The 20,926-nt window shown below is 36.7% G+C and overlaps 1 protein-coding gene across 2 annotated transcripts in view; it reads left to right on the top strand.

Annotated features, from left to right (window-relative positions):
* ANXA3 (annexin A3) overlaps nucleotides 1-20,926 on the top strand; it is a 75,821-nt gene that overhangs the window by 5,265 nt on the left and 49,630 nt on the right. For both annotated transcript variants that reach the window (XM_044680280.1, XM_044680281.1), the window contains exons 3-5: nucleotides 16,475-16,562; nucleotides 16,977-17,071; nucleotides 19,052-19,165. In XM_044680280.1, coding sequence (XP_044536215.1) covers nucleotides 16,475-16,562; nucleotides 16,977-17,071; nucleotides 19,052-19,165 — 297 coding nt within the window. The remainder of the gene's footprint in view (nucleotides 1-16,474; nucleotides 16,563-16,976; nucleotides 17,072-19,051; nucleotides 19,166-20,926) is intronic.

Genomic DNA, 20,926 nt, shown 5'->3' on the forward strand with positions numbered 1-20,926 from the left:
TGGTTTTCCACTTTTCCTTGACCATTCAGATTTCAAAAACAAAAAGCAAAGAAGTTTGTAAGGAAGACTCTTTGGAATAATAAACCAAAAGTATTTCAAAGAAAGCTAGCTACACACGAAGAAAGTGATTTTTAAAACAAAAAGAAAACATTAAAACCATCTTGTGAGAGAGGCCAGGCAAAATAAACACAGGAATGACCCATGAATTCAACTCAACTAGGATTTATTGAACATCTACTCAATTCTAGGCAATGTGCATATATGGCACCCATATTTACATTTATTTCTGTCTCTCATCTCATGAAAAGAGAATAAAAGGAGGAAAGGGAGTAAATGTGTTAGAGAAACAGCAAAAAGTGGGATTAATTAAAAAAAATAGAGAAACAGAGAAGGAAGCCAAGGAGGAGAGGAGGTAGTAGAGGTCAAGAGACATTAGGAAAGAAGGGAGATAGGGATGGAACAATTACAAGAAAATATTGGTCCTATTCTGAGAGTCTGTGAGATACAGAGTACTAGACTTGGAGTCTGGAAATCTGTTTTCTTTGATACTGATCATAGGTAAGTCACTTGATCCCCCTGAACCTCATCTGTAAAATGTATACTTCTTTTATTTTATATTATTTTATTTTTTATTTTTAGAAAAATTTTCCATGGTTACATGATTCATGCTCTTACTTTCCCCTTCACTCCCCAAAAGATCTCCCCCCATAGCCAATGTGCATTTCCCCTGGTTTTAACATGTGTCATCAATCAAGACCTATTTCCATATTATTGATAGTTGCATTGGTGTGGTCGTTTCAAGTCTACATCCCCACTCATGTCCGCCTCAACCCATGTGTTCAAGCAGTTGTTTTTCTTCTGTGTTTCCTCTCTTGTAGTTCCATAAATCCCTCAGAAATGTCCTGGGTCATTGTAAAATGCATACTTCTTGAGATTGTTTCAAGGACAGCACTAGATAAACCTTAAAGCACTATGTAAACGTGAGTTATTATTATTATAAACTAAAATATTGAAAATAAGGACTTTGAACTGATGTATAATACCGATTCTAAGACAGAGGAAAAGGATGGAAAAAAAAAAACAACTTCATTCAAAAACTGCATTATGTTGCATGCACAGGCACACACTGGATGTTCTTTTGGCTTCTAAGATCTTTTACCCCATAGCTGAAAGATCTACGTCATTAACTTTAACATTAGCTTTTTCATGATCCACCTAATAGAAGCATTTTTCCCATTTTGATTAGGGCCTTCTTATCAGGGTGGATGCAGCTTCCTGTCTAGCATGTTTCTTCTTTGTGTAAATATTGGGAAATCACACAATTACACAAAGGGTCCTTAACAGGAAGTTGAGGAAGAATTGGATCTAGATTTCAAATCCAGGGAAAATGTCACAGAGGAACATGAAGCAGAGGCTGTGAAGAAACTTGGGGAATACTGGGAGTGCCATAGGAGGCTTTACAGGAATGATTTAAGGGAATTCATTATGCTATTCTTAATCTCATAGGGATCCTGGCTGTCCAAATCAGTCTAAGGCCACTCCATATGAGCTCAAGAGCCTAAACTGCCATCACTGCCACTATCACTGATAATTGCCATCATCATCATTTCCCAGCTATGTAATTTCTTTAAAAAGCTTTGAGAGGGGGAAGCTAGGTAGCTCAGTGGATTGAGGTCCACACTTAGAGATAGGAAGTCATGGGTTCAAATCTGATCTCAGACACTTCCTAACTATAGGACTCTGGGCAAGTCATAGCCCCCATTGCCAAGCCCTACTGCCTTTCTGACTTGGAACCATTACATAGTATTCATTCTGAAGCAGAAAGTAGGGATTTAAAAAAAAAACACCACAGGTCACCTCAGGTTCCTCATCTGTAAAATGAAAGAGATGGACTTGATGGCCTTCAAGGTGTCTTCTAAACAATTATCTAATTGCCCTAGAACACTGTGATCATTTGACTTATTTCTATTACACTTTATTTATTTCTATTTCACTTCTATTTATTTATTTCTATTTATTTATTTACATTTTATTACAAAACATCTTCATGATATCACTATAATACATGTTAGCATGGGTATCCCCATTTTATGATAGAAGAAATTGAGAGGTAAAGGGATCTAAAGAGGGCCAAATTTGTTATTCTAGGACCTGATTTCAAATCCCAGCTCTGCCACTTATTATGGCTGTGACCTTGGACTATCAAGACCCTTTATTAAGTGCCTACTGTGTGCCAGATAACTTGCGTATCTGGTGTTGTGGACACAAAGATAAATATAACATAATAGTCTTTCATCTGAAAAAGATTTCTTTCTCTACAAGATGCGCTTCTGTTGTTCTATCATCTTCATTCATGTCTGACTTTTTATGACCCCATTTAGAATTTTCTTTGCAAAGTTACTTAAGTGGTTTGCCTTTTCCTTCTCTAGCTCATTTTATAGATGAAGAAACTAAGGCAAACAGGGTCTTTGTACCCAGAATCACATAATTAGTAAGTATCTGAGTCTGGATTTGAACTCATGATGAGTCTTTTTTTTTTAATTTAAATTTTAATTTTTTTTAAGATTTGAATATTTTATATTTTTTTTTAGAAAAAATTTCCATGGTTAAATGATTCTTGTTTTTCCTTTCCCCTTCATGAAGTCTTTCTGATTTCAGGCCCAGCATTCTTATTCACCCACTGCCATATGCACACGGTAATTACAAGGTTGGAGTAGACCAGTAGGAAAGAACTCATGGAGGGAAGAAAAGTGTAAAATCCACTTTGAAGTCCACTAAGGATTCTGGTGGCATTGAGGGGGGATCCTGTTTAGAGGATAGAAGAGCGAGGCAGCAAGAGTTAGTTAAGGGACAGAAGCTGAAATATCATGGGTGAGAGAGAGCAGGAAGGCTAGTTTGGCTAGGCAGAAGAGGGTTTCAAGGGGAATTATATAATAAGCCTCAAAAAGGCAGATAGGATCCAGATGAGAAAGGACATTAAATGCTGAACAGAGGAGTCGAATTTGAGCCCAGAGATAACAAGGAGACACTGGGGAACAGAAGAGTCAGTCCTGAGCTTTAAGACAATCATTTAGGTGGCTGAAGGAGAGTTGTGGGAAGTAGAGAGGGAAAAGCCTTCAGGAAGATGAATGAGAAGGCTACTACAATAATCCAAACAAGAGGTGATAAAGGCCTAATCTGTGGTGGTACCTTTGTGAGTGGAGAGAAGGGGATGCTAGAAACTGTAGAATTGATAAAATTTGGCAACTCTAGTCTTCAGTAGGAATGAGGAACATTCATAAAATGGGAGAATCAAACTAGCTAGCCTTTAGGGTCTCATTCTGCTTTAAATCTAAGCTCTGGGGATAGAAAAAAATTGCACAAACACAGGCCCTGTGTTTACTGGGTTATGGACACTGTAAGCTAAGACTTCTTGGAGTCACAGGTGAGAGCTGGGCGGATGCCCAATGCTGATTTTGACAATAGCAACATATTATGACTACCTCAGTTACAACAATCCTTTCATGTGCTTTGAGCATTATCCATACTATACAGATGTACAAACTCAGAAAAATTAAATATTTTTGGAAGGGTTCCTTCCAAAAGGAAACAAGTGTCAAAGTTAGGATAGCAATAACTATCTCATGTTTCCAAAAGAAAGTCTCTATTCACTGTTCCACACTAATGCCAGAGGATTTATTGTGACAGTCATAGTCATCTTCCTGGATATCAAATCTGTAAAATCCTGGCCTCAAAACCTTCAAGGGTTCTTTGATAAAAGCATATATTGATCAAGAGCAAAGAATACAAATAAACCAAGCAGTTTTGAAATGTAACATCACAAACTTGTCAGCAAAAAAAGTGTGACAAATCACTAATAACGACCAAAAAAAATTAAATGACAAATAAAAATCAAAGCAACTCTGATGTTTTGTTTAATTCCCAGGGTCTTAATGAAATGACAAAAGTTGTAAATAGTGTTGGGAGGATTATGGGAAAATGGGCACACTAATACACAATTGGTGAAACTCTGAAAAAGCAACATTTGAAATTATATTTTTAGGATGAATGAAAATGTTCACATTAATTCATTCAGCTAGTCAGATGTTATACCACAAGGAAGCTAAATATAAGATCTCATATACAGTAAAATATCCATGCCATTCCTTTTTGTGATAGCAAAGAACTGGGAAGAAAATAGGTTCTAGTAGTTTGAGAAAATCTATGTTGTTGTATTAATTAGGTGTGCCTTTGCATGATATATGTGTGGTTGCATGGCAGTATATGACACAGGCATGTTTGCTTGACATGAGCATATCCTCGAATGATGCATGGTTGCATTGCATGCAAGTGTTTGCACAATGCTGACATGTTATTGGTGACACCACAATATCATTTCATGTTGGAAGCATGCCATTGTGTATCACAGACATGCTATTTGCATGGCATTGCATGACAAGGCAACTTCTTTGGATGGCATGGCCACATCAATACATAATGCATGTTTGTAGTGTACCATTACATATGTTGCTTGACAAAGGTATGTTGTTGAATGCACGTGATACGAGTGTGGGGTATGTGGCAGGCATGTCATCACACTTCTCATGGAATGCAAGTGTTTCACATGTTGTCACATTCCATAAACATGTTATTGTATGACACGTGTGTGCATTACACAGTTGTCTGACACAAGTGTGTTAGGTGTCATTGTGTGGCACTGGTTGACAAGTGTGTATTGTTGTGTGCCATTCCATTGCACAATGCAGAAGTGTTGTAGCACGCTTGTTGCAATGAGCTAAACAGTTCTTTTTGACCCCATCTTAGCATTCCTCTTGAATCACATTCAACAATATACTCTAGTCAGAGTGGCACCAGTTACCTTTTCAATTCCTTATCCCTGACATATTCCAAATATTCTCATTCTAGTTAGTCCCTAATGAGACTCACTATATTTGACCAGATTTTATATGAACAATTTTACTTCCCAGTGGTTTGGAAAAAGTCAGTTAAGTGCTGAAATATTCCTATTGCAACAAAAAGTACAAGCTCTCTTTTTAGATGTTATAGACTCCAGACACAAGAGAGATGTTAGCAACCCATAGAACTTACATGTGAGTTGGATATCACACCATCTTGCTTTAAATCAATTAACAAGTATTTATTAATTTCATATGGCTGAGCACTAAAAACAGGGGATATAGAAAAAATGAAATAATCTTTGCCTTTAAGCAGGATATTCTATCAGAGGAGACACCTGAAGTTTATTTAAAATTTCTTTAAAATAAGTTCTTAAGTACAAAATAATTGGTAAAGGAGGGAAGTAACTAGTGGGAATGAGGAAAGGCACCATTTAAAGGTGATATGAAAATGAGCCCTCCCCATGATCTTTCTCTTTCCTATTTGCCCTGCAATTTCCTCTTTGAATCAATGCCCCCCTACCTTTCTAAATTTGGTTGCCCACAAGAATTCTAATTTCCTTCCTCCTGTGACAGGTTGTTATCCACAGAGACAATACACTCAGATGAAATTATCTCCCTGTATACAAACTCACTAAAGATTACATCCACTGGAAAATCCTCATCTCTCATTACAAACTATACTTGGAAATGCCCTTCACTGGGGCCCTTTCCCACTACTGTGTTCTTTAGTTCTTCTTGATTGCTTTACCATTTCTCCCTTTCTCCTATAGCTTATCTTCTTTCACTGAGACCATAGAAGTTATCTTCCTTTCATTGTTTAACCATGCATTTGCTGTGGGAACATCATACATCCCTTCCCTCTCCACTTCAGCCAGTTCATCTGGAGAGGGATTGGGGTTGTAGGATTTAGTCCATAATGTTTCATTTTAGTTCATGTGCCTCTGTTTCCAGATGACTTATTTTTCTTTTTAAGTTCTTACCAGACATTTGTAATTTTTGATGGTTGATCCTATTGATCTCTAGAATACTGTCTTGTCTTTTGACTACCAAACCACTGTTTCCCTTGATTCTTCTCCCATTTGTCTAACCATTACTTCTTGGTCTCTTTTGCTACAACATCATTCCTTTCCTAATTATGAAGCGTGACCAGACTCCAAAACTCGGATATAGTCCTCTTCTCTCTTCATATCTTTTCTCAGTGATCTCAGCTCTCCTGGGTTTAATTATCATCTTTATGCAGATGACTCTCAAATTTTTATGTTATTTGCACTAATCTCTTTTTGGAATTTGTCTTTCTTTGAAAAAATGTATATACATCAATGTCTTCAATCTAAATGATTAATACAACTTCCTATGTTTGATGTGGACACCAGCATCCTTCTAATTACCCATGTTTGTAATCTTGGATCATCCTTGACTTTTACCTCTCCTGTATCACCCATATCTGATCAATTGCTCTATCTTGTTGATTAGTAGTTGTAATTTATATAGTATTTTTAACATTTACCAATAAGTGACTTGCCCAAGTTACACAGATTTTAAGTTGAAGGAACAGTATCCAAATGTGAGACCTTTGGTTTCAAATCCAACATAATACCAATACCACATAAGCTCTTCCCTCTACTCTTATCTCATCTATGCCTAAGGTTTTGCACTGTCACAAAAAATGATTTTTTTATCAAGAAACATAATTTAGAATTGGGTGGAGGTAGAAGATGATAGTTGCAAGAAGGAAAAGGGACTTAGCTGTTACTCTCTTATGCATTCCTTAACTTATTTATTTTGGCTCTAGATTCACTTTTCTCCCTAGAGCCTGTGTGTAACCCATGGAATGGAGAGTTCCTGTCTAAAAAAGGTGCAGCTCTGCCCAAACATGATTTTTGAAAAAAAAAAAAAGATTGTTTCTGGAACAATACTAACTTACGTCATTGCATGAGATTTTGGTGATCTCAGGAATGTACTATCCAGGAATTTATTTTGCAGTGAATAGAAGCTAAAAGCTGACTCAGAGATCAAGCAGGACAGCGAACTAGAGAAAAGACAACAGTACAAAAAGCTTTGTTAGCCTTTCAATCAGCTAACATTCCTGAAACAGTTAGTTCATCATTTAGCTGTTTCTCACCCAGAAAGGAATTCATCATTTATTGCATGGGTTGTTTGTTTTTTTTCCGGGGACACCAGAGGCAAAAGTTAGGTGACCTTTTACCATGAATGTTTTGGGTTATTTATTGCAAATGTTTCTAACATTTTTTTGCAGCCAATTTGGCATCGTTGAAAAAACTCTGAAATGGGAGTGGAGATAGATAGTTTTTCATTTAGTTATTTAAACTTTTCCAGGTCTTATCAACTTCATCAACAAAATTGGCATAAGATAATGAACTTGTTAATCATTAAGGTCCTTTTCATCTCTAACATTCTCTGATTCTGTAACTCTAAATAAGGAATAATTAGGCTAATTTAAGGCAGTGTAGATAAAGTGGTTGATAGATAAAGTCCTGGATTTGGGGGTCAAATACATCTGTATTAAAATGAGTTGGAGTCAGGAAGACCTGAATTCAAATCCTGCCTCAGAGATCCCCTAACTTGTATGACCCTGGGTAAATCACTTAATTGTGCTATGTCCTCAGTTTTCTCATCTGTAAAAGAGTTGATAATTATAGTACCCAGAGATCTTCCCAGAGATCAAATGAATCAGTATATGTAAAGCACTTTATATGGATCTTAACCATTGTTATTACTCCACTTTTCCACTGGAAAACTTTTATTTAAAACCACCTCTAACACAAAAATGCCAGCAAAATTCATTTTAAAAAATGTCTCACAAAGTCAATTTAAGTCCATTATGGTTCTGCCATGATCATCTTTGACTTAAATCCATTAATATCTCTCCAAGCAGAAATAAATATTACTTCCAAATTAAAGAAGAAATAAAAACAAACAAAAAATAATCCCTTGTTGTACATGGATGAAATTAAAGCATCTTAATTTGCCTAAATTAAGGCAACTCCATGGAAGTTATGTACACTAAACAGTTCCTTCTTCTTGTGACATCTTTCTTCAATGACATTAAAATATCAAAGAATAAATTAATTCAATTCAGATATTTATAAGTTATTTGTAAAAAAAGAGGTTGGAATCCTACCAGATTCTTTTTATGTAGTCTTAATACATAAATCAGGGTCAAAACAGAAAGAATATAGATATGAAAAATTTGAAGAAGATAGCAAAATATATCTAAATGTTAGTTGGACTCAGTGAGTAATAAATTTCCTAAAGTAGACCCAAGAAAAAAAATGAAAGCTTCAAGTCTGAATCTGGAGACTGAAATGAATTGACAGATTGAAGACAATAATAACAAATTGCTTTGGTCTTCTTTGGGCAACTACATAGAATGAGGAGGGAGATTTGATTCATAGTTATTCTCAGAGTACATGATAAATAAGTGATAATCCTGTTCCAGATATACTCTAGGATAGTAAAGGCTAATAACCAGTACATTCCCCTGGATTTATTGAATGTAACTGGAAGCAGATTGGTCACTAAAGAGTATGGTTAATAATTCTGTTTTTCTAAATTTGCTAATGAGGCTTTTATTCCCTAATATATTGTAAAGGCTTTTTTTTAACCCTTGCCTTCCATATTAAAATCAATTCTGTGTGTTGGTTCCAAGGCAGAAGAGTGGTAATGGTTAGACAATGGAAGTTAAGTGACTTGCCCAGGGTCAGCCAGATAGGAAATATTCAGATTTGAACCCAGACCCTTCTGTCTCCAGGATTGGCTTTCAATCCACTGAGCCTGCACACTATTGTCAAGTTGTCAAGTTTTGTAAGTGTCCTGTCGGGCTAAACATCTGTGTGTGTGTGTGTGTGTGTGTGTGTGTGTGTGTGTGTGTGTGTGTTCAAAAGTGAGGTTCAATTGTCATCTACTCTTCACCTCCTCCATTTATATAGTTTTCTTCTTCTGCCTCTAGTTAAAAAATAAGGTTTTCTCATCTTCCCTCCCCCATTTTTCTTCTCTAGTTTTCCTTTCCCCTTCACTTTCATTTTTTCTTTTAAAATCATTAAAACATTACTAAATCATCAAAACATGAAAATGAACTGTTTGATTTAACTTTTTCTATGATCCCTAATAATCTTAGGTTCCTGTGGGGCACTTGTATCATCTCCCCTATTACAAAATAAATACCCATCTTTATAAGTTTCCTCATGTTACCTTTTTTAATATTTCTCTTGAGTCCTCTATTTCAAAGGTTCTACTTAACTCTGGATCTTTTCATCATGAATCAGGGAGTTCTTATTCCAACAAAAGTCCATTTCACTCCCCTGTTTTGCTAGGCAAATTATTTTTAATTGTGTATTTGTCTTTCCTGGTGCCATAAAAAATATTTTTGTTACCCATTCTTCCAGCTTTATATCCGAAATTAAAACTGTCTTATGGTCAGGCTCCATGTACTTCTGGAGTGAATGTTGAGACCTCCTTTGGGCCTAATTTGTATTAGCTGAGCTCCTATCTCTACTTTCTTCAGGTATTCAGAACTACGTTCTTCTAATATCTCTATTCTAATATCTAATAGCTCTAGCAAAGGATTTGTACACCTTCAGTGTTCTCAAAATTTTATGATTAAGGTAAAGTCACTGCTCTTTGGTTTGATCTTTATATATTATATGCATATAATATTTAAATACACACATACATATACAAATACATACATATTATGCATACATTTTATTAAATATCTCACAATTACATTAAAGTATATTATTATTAATTTAAAACCTTTTTGAATTCTAATTTCTCTTTTTTCATCCCTTAAAAAGGCAAGCAATATGACATTGATTATACATGTGAAATCATGAAAAACATTTCCATGTTAGTCATGTCAAGAAAAATAAAGAAAATGAAAAAAAGTGTGCTTCATTCTGCACTCAGAGCTCATTACTCCACTCTCTGGAAGGGGATTGTATTTTTTATCAAGAGTCCTTTGGAATTGTCTTGGATCATTGTCTTGATCAGAATATCTGATGTCTTTCAGAGCTGATCATTGTTACAACATGGCTGGTTTTTTTGTTACTATGTACAATGTTCTCATGATTATCTTAATTTCATTTTTCATCAGTTCATATAAGTTTTCTCAGGTTTTTCAGAAAGCATCCTGCTCATCATTTCTTATAGCAAAATAGTATTCCATCACAATAATATACTATAACTCATTCAGCCATTCCCTAGTTGATGGGCCAACCTTCAATTTCCAATTGGTTCCAACACAAAAAGAGCTACTAAAAACACATGGGGTTCCTTTCCCTTTTTCTTTGATCTCTTTCAGATATAGACCTAGTAGGAGTATTGGGCTAAAGGGTATGCATAATTTTATAGCCCTTTGGGTGTGGTTCCAAATTGCTCTCCAAAATGGGGTTGGACCAGCTCACAATTCCAAAAATTAGTGGAATTTAGTGTCCTACCCAATTTTCCCACATCCTCTCCAATTTGCTTATGATATATTTTATGTCTAAATTATTTGTCCATTTTAACTTTATTTTGATATTCTGTGTGAGATGTTAGTCTATACCTAATTTCTACTTTCTAGTTTTCCCAGAGATTTTTGCCTAAGTTTTTGCCCCCAAAGCTGTGTCTTTGGGCTTATCAAATACTAGATTATTATGGTAATTTACTACTTTGAATTGTGTACTTAAGCACTGATCCACTACTGTATTTCTTAGCCAGTTCAAGATTATTTTCATGATTATTGCCTTGTACTATAGTATGAAATACGCTACCATTAGTCTGCTTTCCTTCACATTTTTTCATTGATTTTCTTGTATCCCTAACCTTTTTTGTTCTTCCAGATGATTTTTGTTATTTTTTTCTAGCATATAAAATAGTTCTTTCATATTTTGATTGTCATAGTGTTGGATTTTTTTCCTTCTTTGGCCAATAGTTTATTGAAACTTGGGTATATTTGGGGATAGCTTATGAGTTGGGAAGGGGAGGAGGGCAGAGAAGATAAAAAGGAGATAGCAGATCTCAGGCTGAAGGATAAATAGTACTAGGGAATTGGGGAATGTGGTCCCCCATAAGCACCTGCCACTCCATTCCTTTCTCAGTATTTGCTGTTAACCAGATTACACCATCACTTTAGGCATCTCATTCCATGGCCAAAGCAGAGCATGGTATCACACTGAATGTATTAACTTAGATAGCATTGCCATTTTCATTAACTTGGCCTTCCCATGAGCAATTAATATTTTTCCAGTTGTTTAGATCTGCTTTTATTTGTTTGAAAAAAGTATAATTATTTTCATATTTCCCTGGATTTATTTTGGCAAATAGACTTCCAAGTATTTTTTATTGTCTTTATTTTAAATGGAATTTTCCTTCTATCTCTTCCTGCTAGGTTTTGTTGATAAATCTTGATGATTTATATGGGTTTGTGTTATGCCCTGAAACTTTCCTAAAGTTGTTCATTGTTCCAACTTGTTTTTCAGCTGATTCTCTAGAATTCTCTAAGTATACCATTATATCATCTGTAAAGACTTTTTTTTTTGTTTCTTTGTTGCTTGTTTTTATTCCTTCAGGTTTTTAAATTATCTTTTTGCTATAGTTAACATATCTAATACAATGCTTAAAAATCCTTGCTTTACCCCTGATTTTATTAGAAAGGTTTCTAGTTTATCTCTGTTGCAGATGATACTTGCTCTTGGTTTTAGAATGATACAACTTAAGAAAGACTCCATTTACGCCTATACTTTCTAGTGTTTTTAATAAGAATGGATGTTGTATTTTGTCAAAAGTCTTTCCCACATCTATTGATATAATCAGATTTTTTAAATTATTTATATAGTGAATTAACTTATAATTTTCTTAATATTGAACTAGTCCTGCATTCCTGGTATGAATCCTCCCTGATATCAATGTGATATGTTTGGTTTCTTCGTTTGATCTTTGTAATCTGATTTGATTTTGAGTCTGAGTGATCCAACTATAATCTTGCCTCTGGTTAGAACTCCAATAGACTAATTCTGCCCCTTTAGACCTTGTCAGTCAGCTGGAAAGATCTACAAACTCAGAGTAACAGAAGCGAACACTCCCCTACCTTGTACTCTACCCTGGTCCGTCAGAGACAGGCCTTAAGCCAGCCTGAGTGTTAAATTTGTGACCTTCCCCTCTAGGTTGGGCCATACAGGTACCTTGCCCTGCACATAGCTTCAGGCTAGATCTGTGCTGGATCCATGACTGTTCCTTGCCCTGGCACATGGATTTAGGGCAGCTCCAGATGGTCCCTTCCTCAGTCTACACTGAATCTACAGCCTAGCTGTGGAGTTAGAGTGGCATAGCTCCTGGCTGCCTTCTGTGTCTACTCCTTACAAGGTACAGAAAGTCAGGCCCAGTTCTTGCCCTAGAACACAGCTGCAGATCAGTCTTGCAGGTAGCTGTATGCTCTCTCCTTAGTCCGTGTTGGATTGATGCCCTGGCTCTGGAATCAGAGAGGCTAAGCTAGTGATCGTCTTGTTGCAGGCCTTGCTGGGAGCTCTTTCCACTGTATTCACTAAGAAAATCCAGGCACATGGCTTTCTGTGTAAGACCTCTGCTTTGGGCACAGTTGTGAGAGTGGGTAAGCGAGTGTGGTCACATTATTGAGCAGCACGGTCCTGGAACTTTTGAGAATAGGTATACTTGAGAGAAGAGGGATGGGTTCAGGAGGTTTTGTCAGAGATGAAGCTGGTGACACAAAGTTATCATTACCCAAATGACTAAGTGTTTTCTTCTTGCATTATTTTCTGTTGCATAAGATTTACCCAAGGATACATGTAATACAAGGAAACAAAGATGCCTAAGAAAAGCTAACTAGGAGCACCAGGACTCCTAGATACTATATTGCTCTGATAGTGGCTTCTTTTTTCTCCTATTAGCACAGTATAGGGGCCAGGTTAGAGATGCCAGTTTAAAGGCTCTGAATCTTCCCTGTTTTTATCTATTACCTAAAGACAGAGAAAAAAAGAAGGGAAAAATAGGTAAAAACTGCTTCCTTTTGGCCCCCCTATCCTCCCCTATCACTCCTGCCTCCCTGGTTGTGTCAAGCAACCAGGACAGGGAATGATTCAATAGTAGGGAACTTCAGCTGAAGTTTTGGTGGTATTAAAAGACTCCTTTCACATAAGAAGTCAATTAATAGTCATTACCTTTTCATTTTTTGGAAGAGGACACAGTAATGTGTCAGGCCCATGGAAGGCAAATCTCAGAACTGCTAGCAAATAGCAAAAACCAATTGCTGTGACTACTTTCTCTAGCCCTGTACACACTCTTATGCATGTGGCAAAAAAAAGTAAAATGGCAAGAATGCAAGAGAAGCTTTGCTCATGTAATTTTCAAATAATCAGAGGCTGACAATGACTGATTCCACATCAAGTGGCGTTCTGTACTAGTTAAATAGCAAATGACTGAGTCATGCAGATGGAGGGACAAGCTAACCAGCTAAATACCAGGAGATTGAAGGAAATCATCAAAAGGAGAGATACAGCAATGTATGAGGCAACACTATAAGTATTTCATGTTGATTTTATTAGCAATGCTAGTCTTTTGCCTGTTCTCTGTTCAGAGCACCTTGACAGACAGTTGTTGAATGATTATAATTGCCTTAGTAGCTAAAATTCTATATTTTGAGTGTTTTGAGGTTTTCATAAATTATATTGTATTGAAACAGATTGCTCAATTTAATCTATTGACTGAGCAGACATAGATCCAATTTTTGTCTTTGTGGGAACATTAATTCTCCATTCACTTTGAAATGACAAGATAATAGCCTTTCACCAAAATTATATTAAGCGCTTGAGGAGAGACCAAATGAAGTCATGTTAATACAAGACAACAGTCAACCTTAGAGAATGATAAAAAAAAGAGAAGTCCCATCCATAACAGCTTAAAAAGAAACCATATTATGATAATGAAGTAACAGTCAAACTATGAAGAGGGATTGAAGAATGGAGAAAACGCATCAAGTGGGTATTTTTGTTTTACCTTTTTAGAGTCCTGTTTTTCTTTTTTTTTTATTTCATTGATATATTTTATATCTCCTTCATTTGTAAATACATCTCCCTCTTCTAGTCAGTAGTAATTATACAAAAGTATAATTAAAAAATACTTTTAGCCAAACTAAACATTATACCAACTAAATCTGAGAATATAGGCAGCATTCAACAGCTGCAGCCTGCTGCTCCTGTAAAGAGGGAAGGAGCTTCCACATTGGTAGTATACTATTTAAAATTACATTTAAAAATTATTTGTCCTTCTTTTATGTAACATACATTAAATAGTGACCAAAAGGGTCAGTAAATAAGTAAATACAGCAAGTAGCTGGTGCAGTAGATAGATTGCCAGGCCTGGAGTCAGGAAGACTCATCTTTGTGAGTTCAGATCTGAAACTCAGACACTTATTAGCTATGTAACTATGGGCAAGTCACTTATCCCTGTTTGCCTCAGTTCCTCATCTGTAAAAAGAGGTGGAGAAGTAAATAGTAAACGATTTCAGTATTTCTGCCAAGAAAACTCCAAATGGGGTCACAAAAAGTCAGTCACAACTAAAATGACTGAAAAACTACAACTAAATACAGCAATGTACTGGTACATATTACATAATTCTGCCTAACTGACAATATTTTGAGAAAAAAATCGAGTAAAATCATTACAATATAAAGCCATTTAGTGAAACCATTGAACCATTATTCTTTATTCATGAGAACTATCCATCTCCCACCTTTGTATTTTTGTCCAACTTGGCCTTGATGAAAGGAAAACACCACAGGGACCCTGCACACTGCGGAAAGGGGTCACAGTAAACAACTGAAACTCAGGGGAATGGGGGATGAATGAGAAACACTAGAGGTACAGGGAGTAGAAACACAAAGTATCTTGGCTGGGGTAAATAACTAGTAACTGACATTCACAAAAAAAACAGGGAAACAGTTAAAAATCTCTGTGGGTTCTTGGTGGCTGGGGGAGAGAATAACAAGGAAGTTTTTATAAAATTATTTAAATGGTTTTCTAAGGATAGGGTTGGAGGGAAAGTATTTCTAACTTCTAAGGTCTGTCACCAACTGTCAAGAATGGTGGCAGTTGAGATGGCTACTCTAGACTACCTAACAGACAGACAGACAGCACTGGCTGAGCTGGAGTGAGACATGGGCTTTTGGGAATCTCACGCAACAGGTCCATGATGGTCTCCAGATGTTGTTTGGACTCAGGAACACTTCTGAACAGCAAGTAATCCAAGTGGGATTAGGGAGTAAAAGGTTCCCTGCTTGTTGTCCACCAACAAACAGGCAGGCCCTCACTCAACCTAGGGTTTGCTTGAAGATTTAATCTCTTCTTGGTGACATCCCAAGGTCTATTCATAGGCTTTGAGGCTTGGTTGATTAGATGTCAATTCTCCATATCCTAGCCAAACCTTCTCTCCCAACTGCAGCCAAGTCACTGTGCCTACAAATCACTCTGTACATTCTATGATAGAATGTTCTCAGTCTGATCCAGGCTTCTGCTTGACTGTCTGCTTACTTATTCTAAATCTGTCTCTAACCTATAAATTACCTATAACAGCTTCCATGCCTGGAATGGGCCTCCATTTCACTATTGCTTCTTGAAATTCTTTGCTCTTTTCAGAGATGAACAGTATACTTTTAAGAAACTTGAAAACATTTAATTTGTTTTCTTTTCTGGGTGCTTTTTTCCAGGTGACTGGTTTGTAACTTTGTAGTTGTTATAAGTTGGGTTTCTGAAGGTGCTTAAAATGTATGCATGCCATTTTTCACTTGTGTGCTATTCCAAACAATTTAGTGTCAACAAAGTCCTTGGAAAAGGATTTCTCAGCTGATGCTACACATCCATTATAAAAAAAAATATGGGTTCTTCTGATCACCCCAATTATATATAGAAGGAAGAGAATGAAAATCTGCTTATTGCTTATATAATTCATGTTTTATACTCTAAGACATGCAGAATAACAGGTAGCAGATACATCAAGCAGATTGCCCTGAAGAAATGTGTAGTTTTGATTAAGGCGTTTAAGAGGACACCTATAATTAAGATGCCAAACCCTCTAAAACTCTTCAGTGGGGTAGGAAGCAGAGTAAAATGTAATTATCCAATAATTAACAAGAAAATAAAAATACAAAATAACATATACAAGGTTAATATGTGGTTTTCTAATGCAATATGCTTCAGGTAGAGATCTGTATGTAAGGTTTAGTGGCTCCCATTTTTATTTGAGTTTGATTACCACTATTATAGTGGATAGGGCATTGATTGAGTCAGGAAGAACCAAGTTCGAAATCTCCCTCTGCCATGTACTGGCTGTGGGATGTTGGCCAATTTACTTAACATCTTAATCCTCTTGTAGTGATGTGGGCGCTGCTTTGCTTTGATAGAGCTACCTCAATGGGAGCTCCCTTCACTGAAAAAAATCACAGTTTTCATCCAAAAAAATAGAAGAAAAGCATCCAAGTTAAACACAGGTTGAGAGTTGATGAAAGACATACTTATGAAAGACATACTTAAAGAATATTTCATTTTTATTTCTTCTCCTGTAGACTGGAAACAGAGGGACCATTCAAGATTATGCAGGTTTTAACCCATCAGCAGATGCTGAAGCTATCCGGAAGGCAATCCAAGGAATCGGTAAGCAATGCTCTCTGCATTTCATATTACCTTTATCAGTATCAAAGAGGCCAGAGGCATCTGAATGGGTACTGTTGCTAGGCTTATTTTCTGTATTAGACAGATAAAAGCAATCTTATTTTCCTTCTACTGATCATTTATTTTCTAATGCTGTGATAGGATATGCCTCCTTTATCTCAAAGCAAGCATGTCTTTCCCACTTGTACTTGAGCAAATGAAAAATGTGGTTCGGGTTATGCTCTGAATAGCTGAACATCTGGATGAAGCTTCTCTGATTAGAACTTGGAGATTAAACTGGAAATGCCCAAGTTTCTGCCATAGTTATAATCCATTAATTATTATCATTGTTTTCAAGATAGACTTCAGCAATGTTGGGGAAAGGCTTCATACAGTTATTTTTCTTTATAAAACTAGGAACCAATGAGGAAACTCTTATCCACATTCTGACAGCAAGATCTCATGCACAGAGGCAGTTGATTGCTAAGGAATATCAAGTAGCATCTGGAAAGGTAAGACTTAATTAGTGACAGTGAGTTAAAAAGATAATCACATCTGCTATATGGAAGGTAATGAATGAATGTATCTCTGAACTTCAAGTTTGATGTGAAGTGGAAAAAAATATTAGACTAGGAGTCCAGAAATTGGAATCCTTTTCATCATTCCATCATTACTAAATAGGTGACATTTAGTAAGTCACTTAACCTTTAATGTATTCTTTAATAAAATGTAAGGGTTTGCTCTAGAATCATTTGTGGAATTGTACATGAAGTCTCCACTGATACAAAGTTTTTTCAAAAAAAAAGGTAATGTGCTGTGTGTGAGTTAAAGTGTAAAATATTGATTATATTGGTTTTGGAATAGTGTTGGCATATTTTATATTCAGGAGATCTGTTGATATTCATGGTGAATTCCTGTATTTGTATGTTGGGGTTATTTTTATTTTATAGTATTTGATTTAACTTTCATCAATACCTTTTACCATTATATTAGATTCAATCATAAATAGACCTGTCTCAGCCTAATCACTGAGTCTTTCTTAAAAACAAACAAAAAACCCACTAGAGTTTAACAAATTCAAATGACATATTAGTGGTGCCTGTCAACACCCAAACATTCCTTGCCTCTCCAACAAAAGGAGAGGATCATTTTTTTTTCATTTCTTCTCTAGGGGCCAAGCTTGGTGATTATAATTATATAAAATTCAGTTGTTTCATTTGCATTGCTGGTCATTCATGTCAATTGTTTTCCTTGCTATGCATACTTCATATAAATCTTTCCAAATTTTCTGAATTCTTCCTAGATTAGGATTCATTAATAGGAATGACTAAGGCTAAGGGTAAGATCTGAAAAACCCTAAGATACAATGGTTATGTAGATCTCAAAGTGGTGTCTTCCACATGTTACAGGAAGAATTGGAGGTGGTGAGTCCCAACTCATCTAAGCAGTGAGACCAATCTTGTGACTCTTCCCAATAGAGTGCTCTAATTAGGTCTGAATGGTGCAAGAGTCAGGGGAGGAGGTAAATGAAAGGCAAAGAGGCAAGGGTACCACCACCACCCAGACATCAGTCTTCCTGCCACCGGAGAATCCTTGTCGTCTTGATAGTTTGAGGGCTGAGGAAGGGGAAGGGGTAGCCTTTGATAATGAATGATCCAAGCAGATAGACTAAATTACCCAGGGTGTCTCCTAAATTTAGATCTTAATCAAAATGGATTAATTTAGCCAATTAATCAAGGGGGAGACAGCACTTCTCATTTGTGTGGCTTATAGTTTAGTCTAACTCACGGTATTCTATGAGTCCATATTCACTCAAAAGCATTTGCAGTAATAGCATGGCAAAAATTCTCAGTTGGACATTAAGCATTAAACCTAGAGCATTCACATAAATACACTATTAGAAGAGAGTTGAGTACAAAACAGAAATAATACTCCCCTTCCCTCTTCTCCCCTCCCATCAGTAATAAAGCTTGGATTGCTTTGGTGTTTGGTGACCATTACAAAAAAACCTTACCTCAGTTTGGTTACCTTGCGGTTGTGTCTATGACTATCTGTTTTTATCAGAGAGAGATTCTGCCCACCATATCCCAGCTGACTGATGCTGAAATGACCAGCAAGTAGTAATCAATATATTGTATTGATTCAAAGATGGAAGGTAAGGGTTTTTTTAAAAAAAAACAAACAAACTTAAAACAAAAACCTTAGTCTTTCTGCATGAGGCAGACCAAAGGTAAAACCAAGTCATTTTGAATATAGAAGGACTTTGAAGAAGTCTCTCTCTTCAGAGATTTTGTTCCTGAGCCCAGATTTTGGAGTAGGTAAAGAAGAGACTCTTCAAATGTTAGATAATATTACTGAGCATTGACAAGTGAGTTGGGTGTGTGGATGAAGAGCATGCCACCCTGGGCAGAGAATATCACCTTTCCCATAGGCCCATCCATGAGAACTAATGTCCAGCATTTAAAATTTTTCATTTTGGGTGATTGTTTTAGGAGCTGAAAGATGACTTGAAGAGTGATCTCTCTGGCAACTTTGAACATCTAATGGTGGCTCTCATTACGTCACCAGCTGTATTTGATGCAAAGCAGTTAAAGAAAGCCATGAAGGTATGAATCCAGTGGAATTCTTATTGCCTATGTGTGTTTGCTTGTAATCTGCATGATATGAGGAAGTAACCTTTTGAAAAAACAATCTATAACATAACCATTGGAAAAGTGCTGGGAATGTGAATTTCTTAGGAGCAGTGACTGCTCTGCTTTTGGCTTTACATCTTCAAGACTAGCCCATTGTGGAAGTTATTTGTTGATTAATTGATTCAGACTCTATTGTGCAGTAGGAGGGTGGAGAATCCTACAAATGATTGTTCTGAGTTCAAATCCTTCATGGCTAAAATGGCAAAAAGACTAGCTTTAGTGTAGTATCATTCTAATTTGCTTGCCTGTTGAGGCATTAGCATTTGTATTCACATCTTCTTCAGGATAAATAATAAAGTAATTACTTATTTATCCTGAAGAAGATGTGTGTCAGCAGCCATGCTTTCTTGTCAGAAGCCTTCCTATCAGTAGAATGCAAGCTCCCTGAAGGCAAGGACTGTGTTTTTAAAAAGTTGTGTCCCCAGTACAGTGAAGAGCTGTTAGTAATTGCTTATTGATTGAATGAAATTGAAAGAAATTCAGACCCTGGGATGTGAGCCCTTAGTTCATTTTTCCTGCAATGGTTTTTATCACTTATTATTTATTTCTCTGTGGAACTAGAATACCTTTATTTTTTTTCATTTAATCATTTTTATTTTTTAGAAAAGTTAACATGGTTACATGATTCATGCTCTTATTTTCCCCTTCACCCTCGACCTCCCACACACACACAGTCGATGCACATTTCCACTGGTTTTAACATGTGTCATTGATCAAGACCTATTTCTAAATTGTTGATAGTTGCATTGGTGTGGTAGTTTTGAGTCTACATCCCCAATCATGTCCATCACAACCCATGTGTTCAAGCAGTTGCTTTTCTTCTGTGTTTCTACTCCTGCAGTTCTTCCTCTGAATCTGGGTAGCGTTCTTTACCATAAGTTGCTCAGAACTGTCCTGGGTCATTGCATTGCTGCTAGTTCAGAAGTCTGTTACATTCTATTTTACAACAGTGTATTGGTCTCTGTGTACAATGTTCCTCTGGCTCTGCTCCTTTCACTCTGCATCAATTCCTGGAGGTCTTTCCAGTTCATATGGAATTCCTCCAGTTTATTATTCTTTTGAGCTCAATAGTATTCCATCACCAGCATATACCAAAATTTGTTGAGCCATTTCCCAATTGAAGGGCATACCTTCATTTTCCAGTTTTTTGCCACCACAAAAAGGGCAGCTATCGGTTTGTCCGGACCCCCAGAGGTACGGCAACCGCCGCCGCCGCCGCCGTGTTGATACAAACTGCATCCTGGGAGCCGCGACCCGACCCGCCCCCTTTTTTTTTTTTTTTTTTTTTTTTAAATTTTTACACAAGAAGCTTGTAATTTAATTAAGAGAAATAAGATATACCCTAATTAGCAATTCATTAATATAATACAAGAAAACACCTTGTCTAAAATCTACCACAAAGTAGTCAAAGATGAGTTCCCAAAGAAGGGTAAGAACTTTCAGGGGGAGACAACTGTCAGCTGTAGTAGGAAGTATACTGTAGCCACTCACCTAGGTGGGGACCACCAGGGCTCACCCCTGTCAAATCCCCTAGTTCCTCTGTACCACATTCTTCTTCCTGGCAGCTGGGTAGCTCAGTGGAGTGAGAGTCAGGCCTAGAGACAGGAGGTCCTAGGTTCAAACCCAGCCTCAGCCACTTCCCAGCTGTGTGACCCTGGGCAAGTCACTTGACCC

Source organism: Gracilinanus agilis, chromosome 6 (assembly GCF_016433145.1).
Source record: "Gracilinanus agilis isolate LMUSP501 chromosome 6, AgileGrace, whole genome shotgun sequence".
In the NCBI taxonomy this organism is placed as follows: domain Eukaryota; kingdom Metazoa; phylum Chordata; class Mammalia; order Didelphimorphia; family Didelphidae; genus Gracilinanus; species Gracilinanus agilis.